At 40.1% G+C, this 19,413-nt stretch overlaps 1 protein-coding gene across 1 annotated transcript; it reads left to right on the top strand.

Moving 5' to 3' along the window:
• Positions 1-2,196: 2,196 nt before the first annotated feature.
• On the top strand, positions 2,197-17,499 carry LOC144535192 (sodium-dependent lysophosphatidylcholine symporter 1-B-like). The gene is made up of 14 exons (XM_078277511.1): positions 2,197-2,464; positions 4,033-4,161; positions 4,856-4,980; positions 7,715-7,838; positions 7,934-8,012; positions 8,092-8,237; positions 9,793-9,883; positions 10,461-10,576; positions 10,945-11,028; positions 14,290-14,373; positions 14,462-14,574; positions 14,683-14,826; positions 15,592-15,768; positions 16,030-17,499. Exons 1-14 carry the CDS (start codon positions 2,381-2,383, stop codon positions 16,070-16,072), a joined length of 1,539 nt encoding a protein of 512 aa, XP_078133637.1. The 5' UTR covers positions 2,197-2,380; the 3' UTR covers positions 16,073-17,499.
• The last annotated feature ends 1,914 nt before the right edge of the window (positions 17,500-19,413 follow it).

Here is a 19,413-nt window from a genome sequence, read left to right as displayed (position 1 = left end):
GTCATCACTTGTAACACAGGCTATCCAATGTTCAAAACATTGCATTGTGCATGCGTATCTTTAAAGAAATATTGCACTTGCACAATCATTGGTTCAAAAAACAAATTTATTGTGAAATACCATTGAAACGTTACTTTAGATCACCCACACAATTGTTCGTACAATCATTAAATATTGTAATACAAAATAGGTGATACATGTTTCATTATGGTACTACATATAAATATATCCCAGTAAAAGTACTGCAGTAGTAGAGAGAATACTACAGACCAATGTGGTACGAGTATATAATATATATACATATATATATATACATATATATATATATTTATTTATTTTAGATTTATTTATATAGATTTTAAATATAGATTTATTTATATTTATTTATTTAACCTTTATTTAGAGTATCCAGGTGAGTCGATTGAGAACAAATTCTCATTTGGAACGTTGACCTGTCACATTCACACAGTTCCACATTCATACCTGGAAGCTGCCTAGTACAACCCCAGTCTGATCTGCTGGCCACTGAGCAGTGTATATATATATATACAGTACTTTATATATAAAGTATATATAAATTATATATCTCAATCATCGGTAACGAGTTGGCAGAATTGGACAAGCAATTCCAAGGGCCTGCATGCATACAGTGCAGTACTGTCAATACAGTAAATAGTCTTAAAGGTGGTACATGGGAGCATAGAAACAGTGTCTGATACAGTATCATTTTGAGTAGTTGTATCGATTGCTAGTTAGATCATTGTAATGGAATGAATAGACAATCATCTGAAATGTAATGTGTGAATTGCCTTTTGAAATAGTAGTACTTTGATGTTAAGTTGTGTCATATTGAACAGGTGATCTTTGTTAAATGAACAAATGATCTTTGGTTTATGTGTATTGTATCCAAGCAATTGAAAAATGTGCATTTTGATCATTGGTTGTGAGTTTTGTGTCTAGAGTTTTGAAAAATGACGTCAAGGTTCTGAAATTAGTGCCAAAGTGATTGTAAAAAACTGTAACAATTGTTATTCCCTCAGGTTATGCATAATGGATGATTAAATATTAGGTTATTATGCATTGTGATACTGTGCATGTGTTGTGTGAAAAGGTCAGTGACCTAGTAACAAAGTGACTAGCACCCCCTCTGGCTCTTATAGTGCCACTGATTAACATTAGCAGAGAGGGCAAAGACAGCAATAACACCCTCTAGAAGTCATATAGATGATAAATCATGCTCGCTGTGTGATGGCCAAACGAAGCTTATTACCACTCATAATATCCTTAGACATATTTTTGTTCAGTAGTGGCCATTATATGGATAAAGATAAATGGTATGCATATCACATACTGTAGCAAAAAGTGGATGGAGACCCCCCCAATAAAAGCATTTAGGTGGAAACCAAGCTGAAGTGGCTGTTGCTTTGGATAAGAGGCGTCAAACATATTTCACTTAGCTGCACGTGTGTGTGTGTGTGTGTGTGTGTGTGTGTGTGTGTGTGTGTGTGTGTGTGTGTGTGTGTGTGTGTGGGAGATTATATTTTGAGTAGATGGGGTGACTCAACTCTGTGAGTCACTGGATGTCATCTGTCAGGTTGTCTGTCTGTCTGTTTGACATTTCGACATTTATTTCCTACTTGTGGAACAAGTTAACTTGAATTGTTTACACTGCATACTTTTTGCACTCTTGCAATATATTTTTAATTTCTTGCTTAAAAAAACATATAGCAAAGAAGAAATATCACATACAAAACATAATTGTACTGAGGTATTTTACAAAAATAAATCTATTTTCTATTTTCTATATATATATATATATATATATATATATATATATATATATAAACACTACACACTTTTTTAAATAAGGTTTGACATTGCTTTGTTGTTTGCTGATGCGTTTAATGGCTAAGTGTAAGGTAATTTTCCCAGTTTTACGTAAGACAAACAAAAACAAACAACCATTGTGGATACAATTTAATTTTGTTGAATCAGCCCAGTTAAAGATGGAGAAAATGTATCCTTAGGTGATTGGTGGTGATTTATCTCATAAAACGAAAAAGAATGACTTTTAATGTAGGTTTAAAGTGCATTTTCTTATCACCAATCTGTTGGTCTCCTGATTTCCTTCAGCACTTAAATGCAGCATTGGCCACGGAACAGGCGATGGAAACGTCATAGCTAAGTGACGTAGACGGCATAGTGGAATGAGTAGAATGAATGAGCGGAAAGGACAGAGCAGCACGACCACGAGAGACTTGACTCAGAGCACTAAGCGAGACAGTATGAAGCTGTGAAGCGGCTTTTTCTTTTGACACGGACAAGTATTACGATATCTAAAAAATATATATATTAATTAACTTATCGTCTTGATAGCACAATGGCACGAGGAGAGGGCGCCGAGCAGTACGCAGCGAGTTTATTGTCAGTCAAACCTATAAATACAGAGATCAAGACAGCAAAGGTAAGAGCAAAGAGTTATTTATTTGATTTCGGGGCTTATTAAAATGTGTTGCCCCCATTTATTCAGGAGCGCAAAGGCGCCTAAATTGAATGCAACGTCTGATAAATTGCGGTCGTTACTTCCGTTCGGCACCTCAAACGCTCCCCTTGTCCTGGGTATTTGAATTTCACCCGGTTTGTCCATCTGTCCACGGGCAGCTGCTCGTGAGGCTGACATAGCCTACCGGTTTTATAGATACCACATAACATTTGATTTAAACCGTAGGCTTCAAATCAAATCAAATCAAATCTAGTGCTTCTACAGACAATTGTATGTGTATTTAATCAGTAAAATTGGCATGTGTCTAATGGTGCCCAGAAAGACCAAGTGTTGGTATTTCATATGGAAAAGTGTAACAGCATCGACAGCCTAAAATACCTTCCACATCATGTCTGTGCTGTGATCCCTTTTAACATCAATATCAGATTGCAGGACATTTCACCTTGACAAGAACATGTACAATCAAAACTAGTTCTAAATGTCATGTCTGCTTCTTAGGAATTGAATTAAAATATACCTTTGACATATTTTAATATAGGCCTATATATTGTATAGTTCCACATGATTTTTTTTGTAGACAAAATGTTTAATCATATAATCATGAAAATAGTCAGATTAAGCTATAGTTAAAATACTATAATACTACTACAATCGTAACCTTAAATATCTAATATTTCATGTCATCTTCTTGATGTTGTGCACATTTCTTTCCTTGAATCCATAATCTATGTATGTTAAGGGAGTTTCCTCATCAGTGCTCAAAGGTTGCCTACAGACTGTATTCCTTCATGTAGCTTTAGTTTAGTTTTCACACAATAATTATGCTTGTGTGGCCTTGAAGGATTTGGTAGGAAAGGCTATTATTCATTCCTGATCTGTGAGCAGGCAGCAATTTTCTCCCAACAGGAGGTTATGCTGCTTTTGTGTCCATGGCGGATCTGAATCGGGGTGTAGAGACCCCCTTGCTGACATCATCGGACTGTTAACAGGTGATTGGCTGTGGCTGCGGGATGTGATAAGACCCTAGGCTGTCTGCTGATGCTGACTACTCAGCATGAAATGGAACACTACCTCCAACATCCTATTTCTAGAGCCAATGGCAGCGCTGGAGTCGATGTAGCGCGAGTGTGTGTGTGAACTACAGTAACCTCATACTTTCATACCCTTGTTTGACTGCATCAGGGATATCTCTCTAATCTGGCATTCTGGGTGGTGGGGTGAGGGAAGTTAGCCAATCTCACCATTCTCTCGTGGTAACAGGTTGTTTAACACAGGCATCAATTATGCCAAGAGTTTTGGACAGAGGGATGTAGTTGAAGCAGAAAACAGGGATTTAATTAAATTCCAGAGTACAGAAGAAAGCTGAAGATAATGATCATGAAGCGCAACGCTGCCCACATCTCTTTACCTGAATTTATAGCTCCTCTGGGAATATGAGCATTTCCGTGTTTACAGTCAGATTTACTGTTGTAAAGGCAAACTAATTGCATTCCATATCTCCTCTGTCCTCCCCTCTGTTTGTCTTCCAGCCAAATGACCAAGGAAACCGTCTGTCTGTGTGGAATAAATTGTGCTATGCTATTGGTGGGGCTCCCTACCAGATCACAGGCAGCGCTCTGGGCTTCTTCCTCCAGATCTACCTGCTGGATGTGGCTCAGGTGATTGACAAGAGACATCACATTGAAATCACACTCATCACACACACACACTCATTGTCAGAGCTAGAAAACACAATTTCTCTTCCATATATATCTTTGACTTAAAAAAGACATTTTGTATAACTGAAAAAAAGTTGTAGGAATACTAAGTGGCAAATTAAATGTCCTCTATATTCCCTATTCTTTAAACAGTTTTACACAGTTAATCCATTTGCTAATTCTGCAGCGTACAAGTTGGAGACTCATTTCCTTATCTTTGCATTTTCCCGTAATTCCACATAATGATAACTACAAGCCCAAAGTTTGTGTTCGCTCTTCTCAGCCTTGTATCAGTTTAACAGTCTTCAGCCTGCAGTAGCCGGTCAAGCACATTATTCTGGACTCCTACTGCTTTGCTTTGATGCTCAATTAGCAAATTAGACGTTTCCACTGTACACAGTAGGAACTTAAATAAAGGCCATTCAGCTCAAGAGATGAGAGCATTACAGTGGCTCTGAATGCTACGTTGTTCTTAAACAAATGACACAGTTGTGCATTTCACTGCTGCAGTTCCAAAGCCTCAAAATGTCTTCAAAACCTCATTGGTGTCGTGGCTCTTTTGTATCATTCACTAGCCGTGCTTATATAAAGTAGTATTTAGTATCCTCTTTGTTTTTGTTTCATGGCTCACTCTTTTTCCAATTTCTCCCTTTAGCTGGATCCCTTCCATGCCTCCATCATCCTGTTTGTGGGCCGGGCCTGGGACGCTGTCACAGACCCCACAGTGGGTTTCCTGGTGAGCCGGAGTAGATGGACCCACATCGGCCGCATGATGCCCTGGTAGGCATCTGAATCTCACAGCTGCACATTAGTACAGGTTCACAAAGCAAAGAGGATATTGGGTGATAGTAAGGAAATACTGAAAATTAGTAGACAGGATATTGAGTGGGGTAAGAACTGTGAGGCAAATGTACTGACAAAATCCAACTCATGAACCGTTGGCAGTAACCATGGCAACATGATTTAGGTTTCTACTGAGGAATAATGTGTCTTCACTGCCTTTGTTGGGACATTGCTGCCTTTCTTTGTGCGTTAACTCCACCAGGAGATCAGTGAAATAGTGTGAAACCATTGGCACGAATGTGTATTGTATTACTGACACGCTTGTGGATGTCATGTCATAGTGTGTGTGTTCGTTTGGTTAATCTGGTGAATTAAATACCTGAAAAATAGTTGTAAAAAGTTTTTATTTAGTCACATTAAAGCCAAATTCAGTCACCACCATGATGCAGTTCTGCTCATTGATTTGATTTGTCTACAAAGATCTAATAAGATTTTTAAGATATATAACTTGGTATAAACAGTACAGCAACATCTCGTCTCACACTATACAGCATATCATCAATGTTGTATGTATGTGTGACTGTGTTTCACTATTGTTCGTGTTAGCCTTGTGATACACTGAAGGCCAGCTGGCGTCTTGTCAAGGGTATCCCTAGCTCTTGCCAAAAGAATGCTGGGATTGGCTTTAGCACCCTGCAACCCTGAACAGGCTAGATATATTATGTTATCAAACACTTAACCGTAAGCACAGAAAGGGTCAGCACAAAGCAAGGAAACATGCATTCTTAAGAGAGTGAAGTGTGTGTGTGTGTGTGTGTGTGTGTGTGTGTGTGTGTGTGTGTGTGTGTGTGTGTGTGTGTGAGAGAGCTATCCCTTCAGGCCATGATATGATTTGCACAGCAACCGATCTAAATACTTCTCTCACATGATGTCATTTGAGTAAGAAATGTTGGCTGTGCACAAGCTGCATGTTGTGAGTTGATGGGGGGGGTGGAGGGGAATATACCGGCTTTTGCTGCGATTGGTCCAACCCACAACACACCATCAGCTCAAAACGATAGGGGTGTGTCCATCTTTGTGTGTGTGTTGAATTTCCTACTACATGTTTGGGAGGGGTTTATAGAGGCAGAGAGAGGTTACCTTGGGTCAAGAGGCATGCTTGGTTGGAATAATGGAGGTCATTGTTAGAAAAGGCAACATGTACATGATCCTCTGTGGCTTGTGTAGCGTTTCAAATTGAAGTAAAACAACCAGACGTTAGATAAGAACAAACGGATGTCTTTTTATGTCCTCACTTGCTTTTCCTATCTGTGTTGAAAATGTTTTACATACAGATATTGTGACATGGCACTAGAATAGGATATTTAGCATTGTCTGCATATTAAACACATTAAATTGGTTTAGTGTATGTACCCCAAGGTCAATTCCTTTCTTTTGCTTCCTTTCTTGACCTCCAAATGTGACACACAAAGAATCTGTGGTGTGTGTGTTCAGTCAGCCACGCTAGTGTGCAAAACAGTCGCAACCTGGCCTCCATTTCTAGATAAATTAGCTCTCATTAACCTAATTCACTCAGACATTAGAGGGAACCAGGAGGTGCTTTCTTTCTTATTTCCCACGTGTTCACACAAGAAGGAGGGTGAGGGTGGGGGGTTCATATGACCATGTGCGAATGCAGAAGTGTCACGGTCAATAAATAAACCTCTCTGTGTTCAGTGATATGGCCCTCAGGGAGAGTCGGCACGTATTGCTCTTGCATGACCGCTCAAAAACAAAAAAAATAAGAGCCTTTGATATTGATTTAGTTATTAGTTAGATTTGCTGTCATTCTACAGCACTGCAGGAGGGGTTTCTTTATTGATTATTCTTTCAGCTATCTTTTCAGTTAATTGTTTGGTCTATAAAATGTCAGAAAATAGTGAAAAATCTACAGTAAAACTTTCACAATCACAAATTCCAGGAGCCCAAGGAACTTTCTTGAAATTGCTTTTTTTCAACCAACAGTTTAAAAGCCAAAGTGATTAGGTTTACTATCACATAAGCAGCAAAACTACACAATTAACTTAAACAATAAATCAAAATAGTTGCAGATTATTGTTAATTGACTAATTCAATAATTTATTGTTTTAGCTCTACTTAACCTGTTGGGGTGTGTTGATGCCAATAAGGGGGAGTTTTAGCTGGACTGTTGTCTGTTTTGAAAACAAGTTTCTGAAGTGGCACCAGCTTCTCTGACTGAGGTCAGCTGGAAGATTTACAAAGCTGAGGAAAGGCTGTTGAGACTGAGTGGGGTGAGAGCGAGGTGGGCCAGAGTGGCCTCACCGTTCATCCAGCCCAGCCTCGTCCCCTTCTGCAGCCCAGACTGAGCCCTTTTTACACACACACACACACACACACACACACACACACACACACACACAGGCAGGATTAGTAGGATTATTCACAAAGTGGCAGGGAGTGAATAGAAAAGTGACTGCAAGGCAGGAAAAATTAAACAGGTGGGGGGGGTCGAAGCTACAGTAACAGTTGGCGGAACACACTCTTTAGCAGTGGGAAACAGCAGGCCTGGCACACTTTTTGTTTCAAGCCAAACCGTACAGAATGCATGGTGAACCCCACTGTAGTAGCTCAAATTAATACAAATATTCTTGCTTGATTTAGAAACACTTTTTCTTATTGAAAAGTGCAAATTGTTAACTTTTTAACTGTTTCTTTATCACACTGTATACAGGATCCTTTTCTCAACTCCTTTTGCGGTGCTGACTTACTTCCTCATCTGGTACGTGCCTCCTTTTGAGCAGGGGAAGGTCGTCTGGTACCTGATCTTTTACTGCCTTTTCCAGTCAATGCAGACGGTTAGTATGTCATGTGGACACTCCCCAGCACCTTGTTCCCCTTCGTCCCAGTGTTGTGTACACTAGCCTAACTGTGTGTTTGTGTACGTTTGCAGTGCTTCCACGTGCCATATTCAGCCCTCACCATGTTCATCAGCAACGACCAGAAGGAGAGGGACTCTGCCACTGCTTATCGTACGTCAGCTCCCCTGAATGATCAAATGCTTTTTACATGAGTGTTGTTGCTGATGCTCCATTTCTGTGATGCTCTCAGGTATGATGGTGGAGGTGCTGGGCACAGTTCTGGGCACAGCAATCCAGGGACAGATAGTAGGTGGCGACACAAATTGTCCCACCGAGCCTGATGAACACGACAGCAGAAACTCAACCAACATGTCCATCGTTTCACTGAATGAGACGGTGAGTCTCTTGAGTCTTTTGGCATTATGTCCAGAGGACTGAGGGGTAAAAGGGGACTGAGTATACAGGGCCGTAATGTGAGGAGAGCCCACTAATGGCACTTACCCACTGCTAGTACCAGCTCTACTGGACTCGGCGCAACTGGACTCGGCCGCGGTGCCCTGTCCTCCTTTTTCCATTGCAGATATAGTACCACCTCATGCGCGAGGCAAGCTTGGCTGGTCGTCACAGCTGTTGCCCCAGCCAGAAGACACATTTTGCTTCAAAAAAAGGTGGGGGCAGCAAAAAAAACACCGCTGGCTAAACTATTTAAAAATGGCGGTGATTAGTGAAGATTTTCTCCGACCATTTAGTAGTCTGCAGGTTGTCACGTCACCTTTTGGTATCGTCTCAACTCGCTTGGAACCTCGACAGAGGTGATACTAAAAAAAAGTACCTGTTGGCAGGTACCAGGGACTTTTTTTCATAATGGAAAACCAAAAAAGTGAGTCGAGTCGAGCAGGTACCATGTAATGGAAAAACACCAAAAGATACTAGAAGGAATAGCTGTGGATGCGGGGAAGGGCCCATAGAGAATGCTTATGTACAGGGTCCAGAACTCTGTGCTACGCCCAAAGCCCATCTACGGAAAGCCGTTCCACTCCCTATTCAGCCCCATTGTACCGAATTTGGTTGCAGTTCCACCAGAGTTCCACTGGGGGTGATCGCGGTCCAGTGCTAAATGAATGGGACTCTATGGAGCTAGACGGCTAAATGTGTCTCTTTCGCCCGATTGTTGTTGAGAAATCTCAGATTTGATTGTAGTTTTTGCAAGTTCAACATGGATTATAGGTCAAAAGTTGAATGAATGAGTACTTATGTCCTTTCGATTTCTTACAGGTTGAGTCATTGTTGCCCATATCACGCTAGCATTCTGCTAATGAATGCTGATTGGTCAGTGAAGGACTGATTACGATCGGAGATCCCGCTTGACAGCATCCGAAGCAGAACCAGAATGTCAGAGTGAATATTTCGGCGTGGTCTTTAAAACATTAGCAAACCTCTTTCTAGCATGTGTATTAACAGGGAGAGCCTAACCTGTCAGCTGTGTTGTCGATGCTTCGAGAGAACAAAGGAAGCGACTCACAGCTTGCCGTAAAGCAGTATCTCTGGCCGTATGTGTGTATGACGTCGTTGACATTTTAAAAGGCTTTTTAGAACAAAAAAGCCACTTTAAAAAAATCTAACACCCAGCAGTGTGTATTTTTTTAGCCTCCCCTTTCGAATGCAACATTCAAATTACTAGACAAAAAATGATATCCTGAGAAAAGTGAATTTTGAGGGGTATAGCTCCATAGAGTACCATTCATTCTGCACTGGCCTGTGAGCGCCCCCTATATGGAACTCTGGTGAAACTGCAACCAGTTCAGAAGCCGGAAGTAACGAGAAAGTGGAACTTCTTCCCTTATTAGAAATTCTTTGGCTACGCACCTGATCATGTCAGATACATGATATTTACAAACAGAATTCACATGAGTGTTAGTACAAGCTAATGCTGTCTTTTCTGTCCTTTTAGAAACAAGCTTACTTGATTTCTTCAGGGGTCATCTGCATCATCTACATCTTCTGTGCCACAGTCTTGTTTTTGGGTGTGAAGGAGAAGAAAGGTATGAATCCATGAAATACCAAGAGAAGTTCTCACTTGTTGAATGATAAGGTGGAATATTTAAAATATTTATAGCTGTGCTGTGGACTCAACAAACATAACTTGGACTGGAGTCATGAATCTGATGAATCAACTTGACAAAATAAAGACTTTGTCTAGAACACCACAGACTCGAGACTGCATTGGACTTACTAGCCTTTTGACTTTTTTTAGGACAATGACACTTGTCTGTAGCAGGGAGGGAGAAAGAGGGAGAGCATTGAAGCAACTTTTAAAGTTTAATACTTGCTTCAGGACTTCATAGCCAAGATTTGAGTCTTACCAATGTCTTGCAAAACCATGACCTCGTCCCACTTCTGATTTTAAAGTTTGTATCAGTTGTCCTTAAGAAACATTTGGCCTTACTTATCACTGACCAAAAAAAAGTGGTGGCCGCATTATGGCAGGCGCTAAATGTCTCCAAGATACGAATAAGACACATGCCAGAACATTGTTTCACCTGCATTGCGCAATAAATTCCCTACAGCAAAGATTTTCAGCTGCCTTATCTTTGTTTTCTTCTCCATGTTGAATTATAGAGAGCGGGCGAAAGGTATCCCAGCTCACCTTCTGTCAGGGCCTGTGGCTGGTGATGGGTTATGGACCGTACATCAAACTGGTCATCGGCTTCCTCTTCACCTCTCTGGCCTTCATGGTAATACTGTGTCTCATTATCTGTCTCATGCTGGATACAAACATTATTGATGAAGTCATAGTTAAAGGCAAAATTCAACATTTTGGGAAATAACTTTTTTTTGTCAAGCATTAGAGGAGAAGATTGATTCCACTCTCATATCTGTCAATTAAATGAAGCTATAACCGGGAGACATTTAGCTTAGCTTAGCATAAAGACTGGAAACAAGGGGAAACAGCTAGCTGTCCAAAGGTAAAACCACAACTTTGGTTTTTGTATGGTTTAAACAAAATACAAAGTGTATTTCCCAAAATGTCTAACTATTACTTCAATCTGTAACTGTAGTTGGCACAAAAATGACTCATTTGTTGTTGTTTTTTTTTTTACAGCTACTGGAGGGAAACTTTGCTCTTTTCATCACCTACGCTCTCGGCCATAGAAAGGACTATCAGAATATTCTCCTGGTCATCATGGTGAGTGTTTCCATTTTCAACTAATATACTGTTTACATCAGGGTAAAAGCCCTAATATGAGATTTTGAGGACATCTGCGGCAGAAAACTTTGTTTGACTCTCCTTGTAGCATAGAGTAAGCGCCCGGTGTTTGTGGTGTTTTCAGTCCGTACTCTGAGGTCCGTCCTCACGCGAAGAGGCGCGTGATTGAAAGAGCAGATTTTCAGAGTGAGAAGAGGTGTTGTTTGGGCTCCTGGGAACCTGTCTCCCAGTCACACACTCGCTCGATGTTAGCAGGAGTTCGAGGGAGAGACGGGCACACAGTGGAGCTTTTGTTACCCTGGCGATCCTTCACTGCCACCATTGGTTGCGCCCTCCTTTCCATCCTCATCGCTCTGGTGCCTTTCCCTCTGATATGGAGTGGAAACATTTGTGGGCCATGCATCATATTTGGAGAGGTGGGAGATGAAGGGGGGGGGAGGAAAGATTTTCCGTTGTTGATGATATTGTTTCTCAGGCTGCTAAGTTGTCAGTAGCAAGCTTGTTCTTGTGTGGTCATATAACACTGGTTGACCAAGTTAGACCTCGAGGTCAAAGGTTGTCTGCCCCCTGCAGAGTTAAGACCAAACAAAGCATGTCGTGCCCTCGTCCCGTGGCCTCTTCCTGACGTGGTCACTTTATTCTTTCCGGTTCACACATTTTTTTCTGAATTTTAATGAAGCCCAGTTAGAATTTTAATTGTTAATGTTAATAATGTTAAGTTATCATTTAGGTAACTTCCATCATGCCCCGAGCTGCAGCCAGGATTTTAGATATATTAAGGTCTTAAAGCACTGCAAGTGAATGAAACTTTTTTTTTTTTTCAATAAGAATTGTTTTTTAGTCAGAAAAATTACGAACCAGCCTATATACTATTTCATGATTTCCAGAGATATTTCTTAAAAAATAAAATATAGGTCTTATATTTTCATGTAAATGTTAAAAATCCAGCCCCTTAAAACAAAGTTGATAGTAAGGAGTGTTTAACTATTTTTTTATTCAAATGCAGCATCTATGGCAATTTTTATAGCAACTACAAAATAAAAATATATAAGACCATATACATCACAGGATATAACATACTCAAGCCAAGACCTACATTTCAAACTACAAGTAAGATAAGATCATTATCTGAGCAGACTTTATTCCCACACTTGATTTCCACCAGAATTATAAGTTAGATATAGTCACATAGTAAAACCTCAACATTGCCCAAAATAAAGTATGTTAAAATACAAAATAAAATACAGACAACATACCTCAGTGTCCTCAATGGTAACTAAGGCTCTGATCATACCTCACCAATAAGACTACAAGTGATACAAGAGGCAATCCTTTCCTTGACTCCACAAGTTTCAAGATAGAGTACAGATAAATATTTCTTTCTGTTAAATTTAGATAAAAAAACTAAATCCATATGGTTACAAAAGGTGAATGCCTCTGTCTGTATTTTTTGATAAAGCTAATCTGGCTAGGCTAAACTGCTTCATCTGGCTGAATGATTCCAGATAGTCTCACTTTGCCAGACCTTCCTCCACAGCGCTACGGAGGAGGGTCTGGCTACTCCACACAGCATTCTGGGATGGGAGAAAACCCTGCTCTGGTTTATTGGCATTTCTTTAAACCAATCTTAATCGTCTTGGGCGGTGCTAAATGCCCGACAGAGCCAAAATAGCCTTGGGAAGGAACTTTTGTTTTGGTGGAACATGTGTACGTTCAAAAGTTGTTTTAGTCGTGCAACAGAAAACTCAGATTGGACAGATAGTCTAGCTAGCTGTCTGGATTAACCGTGCAGACATCTGAGGAGCAGTTAGTTTTTTCCAACTGCTTACACACGTTTTCAAAACTGTATGTCTCCTTTTTTCAAAACTATACACACAATTCCCAAAACTGCACACACAAAATGCAAAATGCCTCACATCTCCTTCAAAATGAAACACAGCATTCAAAATACTATAAACACATCTCAAAATGAAGCATTTGCATCAAATGGCAAACACTTTATTCATAATAGTAATTTTTTGGATATACCATGTACACACTGTTGCTCTAAATCTAAAGCTCTTTTGTCTTTCATAGGCTTATATCTACATTTACAATGTTCTAGAGAGAAAGTCATCTGCTGAGAGGGGTTGAAAACAACAATGCAATGTTACAGTAAAACCGAAAATATTTATTTGGCAAAACATGTTTGTAAGAATAGCTCAGTGTTGTATACAGTAGCATGAAACAAGAAAACCAAACTACAAACATATGTAAACCAAAGGTATCATTTTTAGAATAGTGTGTGTGTGTCGTGGCGGGGGGTTGTATGCACAAACTGCTGAAATAGTCATTAGATAGTTGCATGCAGTATGGATGCCACTGTAAAGCTACTCAAGATTGGCTTCTCTCATGGTCAATCCGTGGTTGATCACATGATGAATAAGTGTGGCCCTGATCTCATCAGAGATGGCTCTCCTTTCTCTTCTTTGCCCACCTCCTCTTCCTCCTCCTCGCTGTCGTCCCCTGTCTGTCCCTCATACTCCCCTTGCTCTCTGTCTATTGTTGGCATCCATTGTTCAAAACAGGTAATCTGACAGACCTCTGTATAGGCCTATAATAAAGCAGTGATTGGTTAGTGTTCAGTTATGACATATGTGTCTGCACATGTGAGGAGTGTGTGTGTGTGCCCTGGTAATTAAGTGTAGCATTTTGATTGGTTGTGTTTAGAAAAGGAAAGCAAGTCACTTCCTGTTAGATTTTTGTGTCTCAGGTAGAGAATTGTGTGTAATGTTTTGAAAAAAGTGTTTTATGCAATTGAAAACTGAGTGAAAGGCTGAGAAATAGCTTATGGTTTTGGAGATTTGCTGTGTAATTTTGCACTTTGAGTGAGAGGTTTCAAAAACCGTGTGACATGAAAAGATTTTGTGTGTAAGCAGTTAAAAAAAAGAAGCTGTAACCATAATCCTCATAAATCAACCGTAGTTTAAAATTCTAACACAAAGAAAGCGGAAGGTAACAGACATCCGGGCGAAAAGAGCGCGATCCGGCGGGATTTCCGTCAGCACCGGGGCAATCCCGGAAGTGGAACGTCATGGATATAGACTAGATTCCAGATAAATCTGATTTTGTTGTTAACTTTGGTTGACGTGAATGATGAATATTCAATTATCAACTGTGTAGATACCTTGTCCTTTTGCGAGCATGCATGATATTTAATAAAACAACAATACTGATAACTCTGTCACATTTTTTTTCCAGCTATCTGGGACTGTGACCATCCCGTTTTGGCAGTGGTTTTTGAGCCGGTTTGGGAAGAAGAAGGCAGTTTACTTCGGCATCACGGTGAGTTAAAAAAAAACAAACAACAAAGGCATTTATTCAAAAGGAATGTGTTATGGAATTGCTCACTTCCTGCTGTCTCTTTCCATAGTGGGCAGTACCCTTCATGATCCTAATCGTCTGCATCAAGAGCAACCTGATCATTTCTTACTTGGTCTCAGTGGCGGCAGGTGTGAGCGTGGCGGCAGCTTTCCTCCTACCTTGGTGAGCATGAGTTTATCCACAGAATCCATACCTGGATCCATATGCAGATGTGGATTTTTGTTGATTGTGTCTCCAGTTTCCTTCTAAATGTCGTGTTTGTGCTTTCAGGTCAATGCTTCCCGATGTAGTGGATGACTTCAAGGTGAAAAACCCAGACATCTATGGTCACGAAGCCCTCTTCTACTCCTACTATGTGTTCTTTATCAAGTTTGCCTCTGGAGTATCCCTGGGTGTCTCTACACTCAGTTTGAAGTGAGTTTGCTGATCCATATCTATAGCCATTATTCTCACATACAGTTTAATTCTCACTGTCATGCTTAAAATGTAGTCAGCACTCAGTTTGTGTCTAAGGCTGCGTTCACACTGTCTGACGGTGCGGCAAAAAGCAGGTCTTTCCATTCATTTTGAATAGGGGTAGTGTGTTTAGGCTGCAGCAGGGGTTGCCGCAGGGGGGGGGACACTCAAAAAAAAAATGCAGCGGGCCTGCGGCAAAAAGTTAAGACCGACTCAACTTTTGAAGAAAAAAAACGCATCCCCACATCACGCTGAGGTGGCCAATCATGTAACCGAGGATCAGACTTGTCAGTGTGTTTTGAGCTGTGGTTTGAGAATCCCGTACACTAAACATGAAACGTCACTGCCATATCGATGCCACAAGAAAGTTTTCTTTCTCTTTTCTTTTTCTCTATCTCCTTGAAATGTAATGAAGCTACCTTCAAGTGCGGTTGTAAACATCAAAATCTATAAACGATTTGACGGATAACAGGATGTAACACAAATGGGCCCTTTCATTGATACTGCCCTCCGCAGCACACCCTTGCAGAAAATCGGCGGATCACTTTTGTTGGTGTGAATGCGCACTAACACTATATGAGATTAGGTCCATTTTATAGCTCATCAGTACAGTGGTCATGTGGTCAACAGTCACATAATCCTTCACCTAACCGTCTTGCCAAACTGTACTCGCATCAGCTCAACGTTTCTCCCTCAATCTGCATTTTTTTTTTTTTTTTGCAGATTTGCCGGCTATGTGACTGGGAGCTGCTCACAACCTGAGGCGGTCAGTTTAACCCTGAAGGTGCTGGTCTCCCCTGTGCCTGTGGCTCTTATAGCTGTGGGACTGTTAATATTGTGGACCTACCCTATTGATGAAGAAAGGAGGCAGGGCAACCGAAAACTACTGCAGGAAATGCTGTAAGTGAAAAGCACACACAAGCACTTAACACGCCACTACGCAGACGTTTCTGCTTGATTCGGGATAACCAAACCAGGCAAGACACCTATTGTTTTGCAGCAGGACTCGTGCATGACCACAGTAAACTAAATTCAGTATACCTATGCTAAATTTTAATGAAACCTGTTTTGCTCCGGAGTAAGCATGCATTATTCACCCTGTCTGAACAAGAAAAAGTCCTTTGTGTCTGAGTCCTGGCTGTTCTCCCATCCTTTTAACAGGGACTCTGAGTCTGAAACTTCAGTGCTTGGGAGCAGTGTGTAGCGGCAGAGGACGAGCCAGCCACCGCAGCTGCTTTAACGTGTTTGCACAGGCTGTTGAGGGAGACGACCAACAACTCTCTGGACCAACAGAGGAGTGACCACAGACCACTGCTTCACAAACACAATCCTCATTAAGCGGCTCCCTACAGTGGATCACACAAGTTTACGTCGCCCTCTATTGGCCAGCGAGTAGCATCGCGTGTGTGAAGTATTTTCTGTTACCCTTTATCTCCAGCTGTGTGGGACAATAGTTTTCATCAACTCCATTTGTACACTACATCCTGAAATACTAGGTTGGAATTGGGACACAGCTTGTGATTTGTGGTATTGTTTGACATATTCATTTGCTGGTTGACATGATCTGACTTTTACTCGTTCAGACTGGAGTGTAATGTTACCTTTGATGTTTACTATGTCTTAGGTCTTTAAACATACATTATGTCTTACTTGTGTTTTACATTTCAATTCAGACAGTGCTCTGAAGGAAATAAACCCTTATTTACAAAGGGTATACCAGCACTATTTCACTAATTGGAGTTGTATGGAGCTGTGCTACAATTTCTGCGTTACATTTTCTGTGTTTCCTGTGGATTATTTCAGAAAGGCAAAAACCTAAAGTGTACTTGAATCTTCTGAAGGGGAAATGCACCTTGTGGTATTATGTACTGTATGTGTGAAACACATCTTTAATAACTAGTTGCAATGAGATTTACTGTTGAACTTGTTACTCAGATTATTTAAGGTTTTCTACTGAAAAAGGTTTCCCATCCCACCTTTTTTGTGCTTTAACATTTCAGCCAATCTCCATCAGGTTTAATAGACATTTCTAAATGTCTTAAGTAATTTAATTTAGCATGTTTTCACTTCCCATAGGGAAGAGAAACCTGCTTTATTTAACTATTTATTTAAACTATTTAAGGGGTTATAGGTTTTTCTTATGAAAGCACATGTGTATAATAATTTATCAACAGTAAACTGTTATTGAGTCATCTGTGATTTTCAAGTCCAAACATCAATTATGGATTTTATTTTTCTGTTTTCTAAGAAAAGAAAATATCACAAGTTGCTATACTGTGACAAACCTGTTGCTTTTACAGTTTTGTGACTAAAACGGCTGCCAAAAACCTAGTTTTTCTGTTTTAAGGAGTCCTTAAAACGGCTTGATTTAACAACATGATCTTATTGGTTAATTTAAGAGAATTTATTTCATGCATAGTTTATTCGTAATTGCTCTGATGGAACTGCATGTAGCACATATCTCTTCTTGGTCTTCTTGGTATTTATATGCGGCTGTATGTATATATGTAAATACTTTTTTTCCAGTTTGACATTGATGAGCAATATATTAATCAGCAAAGACACAAATTAATGTGCTGTTAATTTGTAATTTTAAGTTTGTAAGTAAAGTTTGTCAAAACCGAGGAAAAACCTGTTGTCTTTTCAACATCCCAAACTCTATTTTTGCTTAGAATATCTAACCACTTGTTTCAGCAGACAACACACCCTTTTAGTAGAAATGCATTCATACAAGTTGGCATAAGCACTGCAGTGGTAGGCAAATAGTGGCCCTGTCCAATCCTAAAAACTTTTTTTTATAAATTAAACATACAGGCCTGTGTTTCCACTACACTTGTAAAACCGTCCAATGAACAACGGTGAAACAAACTGGCCCATGGTTTAACTATTGACCCCTGAAGCACAACTTCCTGCCAAAGAGAAAGATGCTTTTTGTGAATACTAAATTTTGCAAATGTTAAAAAGTTTCACTTTATTTTCCTCATGTACTCAATTATTGTAAATATCAGGACTGAATTGACTTATTTTTTTAAGTTGGCTTGTTTGCAAAATCTCAGTTGCTACACTGACTATATCAAGGGTCGGTGTAAAGAGCAGTCTTGGGCCGGAAGGAGGAAGTCCGAGCTGCGTTTTGGACAGGATACATAGATTGTGTGAGCGAGGTAGCGGGTAAATACAAACAACTGTATCGTGTAATAATCATGACTTTTGGGATTGAGGAGGACGAAGATTGGGATTATGATGGTATGGAGTGGCAGAAAGTGGCGCTCAAAAGAAAGAAATTGAGGGATAAAAGTTCAGGGGGAGTCTGATGAAACTGTCCAGAGGGCCAGGGCGCATCAATGCCATTAGGGCTGAAAATCAGAACTATGAATGGAAAGTAATAATTGAGTTTGTTGAGCATTTCCACCTCATAAAAGGTGGCTAAAGCTATGGAAAAGGATATTGGCAAAGTGAAGTTTGCTAAGTCTTTGAATAACAAGCGCATACTGTACATGCAGTGAGTAGAGAACATCAAAAACGCTATTATGAAAATGACTACACTGGATGGTAAAAAAGTAAAATCTCATGTTCCAGGCTTAGTTGCTAGAAATAGGGGAGTCATTCCTGGAGTTCCATTATCTGTTTCAATGGAGGATATTAAAGTGCTCATTTCAGGTTCAAAATTGTATTTAGAAGTTATATCAGAATAGGTTTACATGGTTTAATTTTCAAAAAACACTATTTTTGTTGTACTGCGCATTGCTGCAGCTCCTCTTTTCACCCTGTGTGTTGAGCTCTCTGTTTTAGCTACAGAGTGAGGCATCTCACTTCTGTTCCATCTTTGTTAGGAGACGCACATGCTCAGTACCAAGTAAGGACTACTAGCTAATCAGAAGCAGAGTATGAAGGCGTGCCACGCTAGCAGCTAGGCGAGCGTTATAACGTGTGTTACAAAGTGACGCACGTTCGTCACGGAAGTAAAGGCTGGACTACAATAGAGCTGTTTGGAGCAGTTTGTGAACAGTGTTTTCTGTTGGAGATGGTAAGTGCCTTTGGGGTGGACTTTGGGTTTTTTCACTTTGTAAACCTATTACATCTTGCCTTCCTTCCTTCTACTGTCTTTCTACTTTTTACAAGTTTCTCGCTTTTTTCGAAGTTATGTCACTGTTTTTGAAGTTTTTGATACTATTTTCGACCTATTCTTGCCTTACTTCCTTCCTTCTACCATCTTTTTCTCATCAGCATTTAAATGCTTTTTTCAGTGACATGCTGTTGTTTAGTAAATCTATTGCTGACATCGCCGTATTGTTCCTCTTAATATAGACTTTTTTTTTTAAAACCAAAAATGATTAGTGCTAGTCATGGGGTACTTGGCTTAAAGAAACAATTCAAAAGGGGTACATTACTGAAAAAAGTTTGAGAATCACTGCTTTAGTAGGTCTCCTAAAACACTTTTTTTATGGACACCCTGCAGCCAATCATAATCGAGTATTCACCCAGACCATGGTATAAGTGCTAATAGTTTAATGTAGAAAAGAAGAGATTGATTGCCTGACAAGCCAG

Source organism: Sander vitreus, chromosome 20 (assembly GCF_031162955.1).
Source record: "Sander vitreus isolate 19-12246 chromosome 20, sanVit1, whole genome shotgun sequence".
NCBI lineage: Eukaryota > Metazoa > Chordata > Actinopteri > Perciformes > Percidae > Sander > Sander vitreus.
This window is presented reverse-complemented; position numbering and strand designations above follow the sequence as displayed.

Coding starts and splice junctions, on each gene's coding strand:
- LOC144535192 (XM_078277511.1), top strand. CDS start 2,381: ATGGCACGAGGAGAGGGCGCCGAGCAGTACGCAGCGAGTTTATTGTCA. Junction 9,884..10,460: donor GGGTGTGAAGGAGAAGAAAG/GTATGAATCCAT, acceptor GTTGAATTATAG/AGAGCGGGCGAAAGGTATCC. Junction 14,827..15,591: donor GTCTCTACACTCAGTTTGAA/GTGAGTTTGCTG, acceptor TTTTTTTTGCAG/ATTTGCCGGCTATGTGACTG.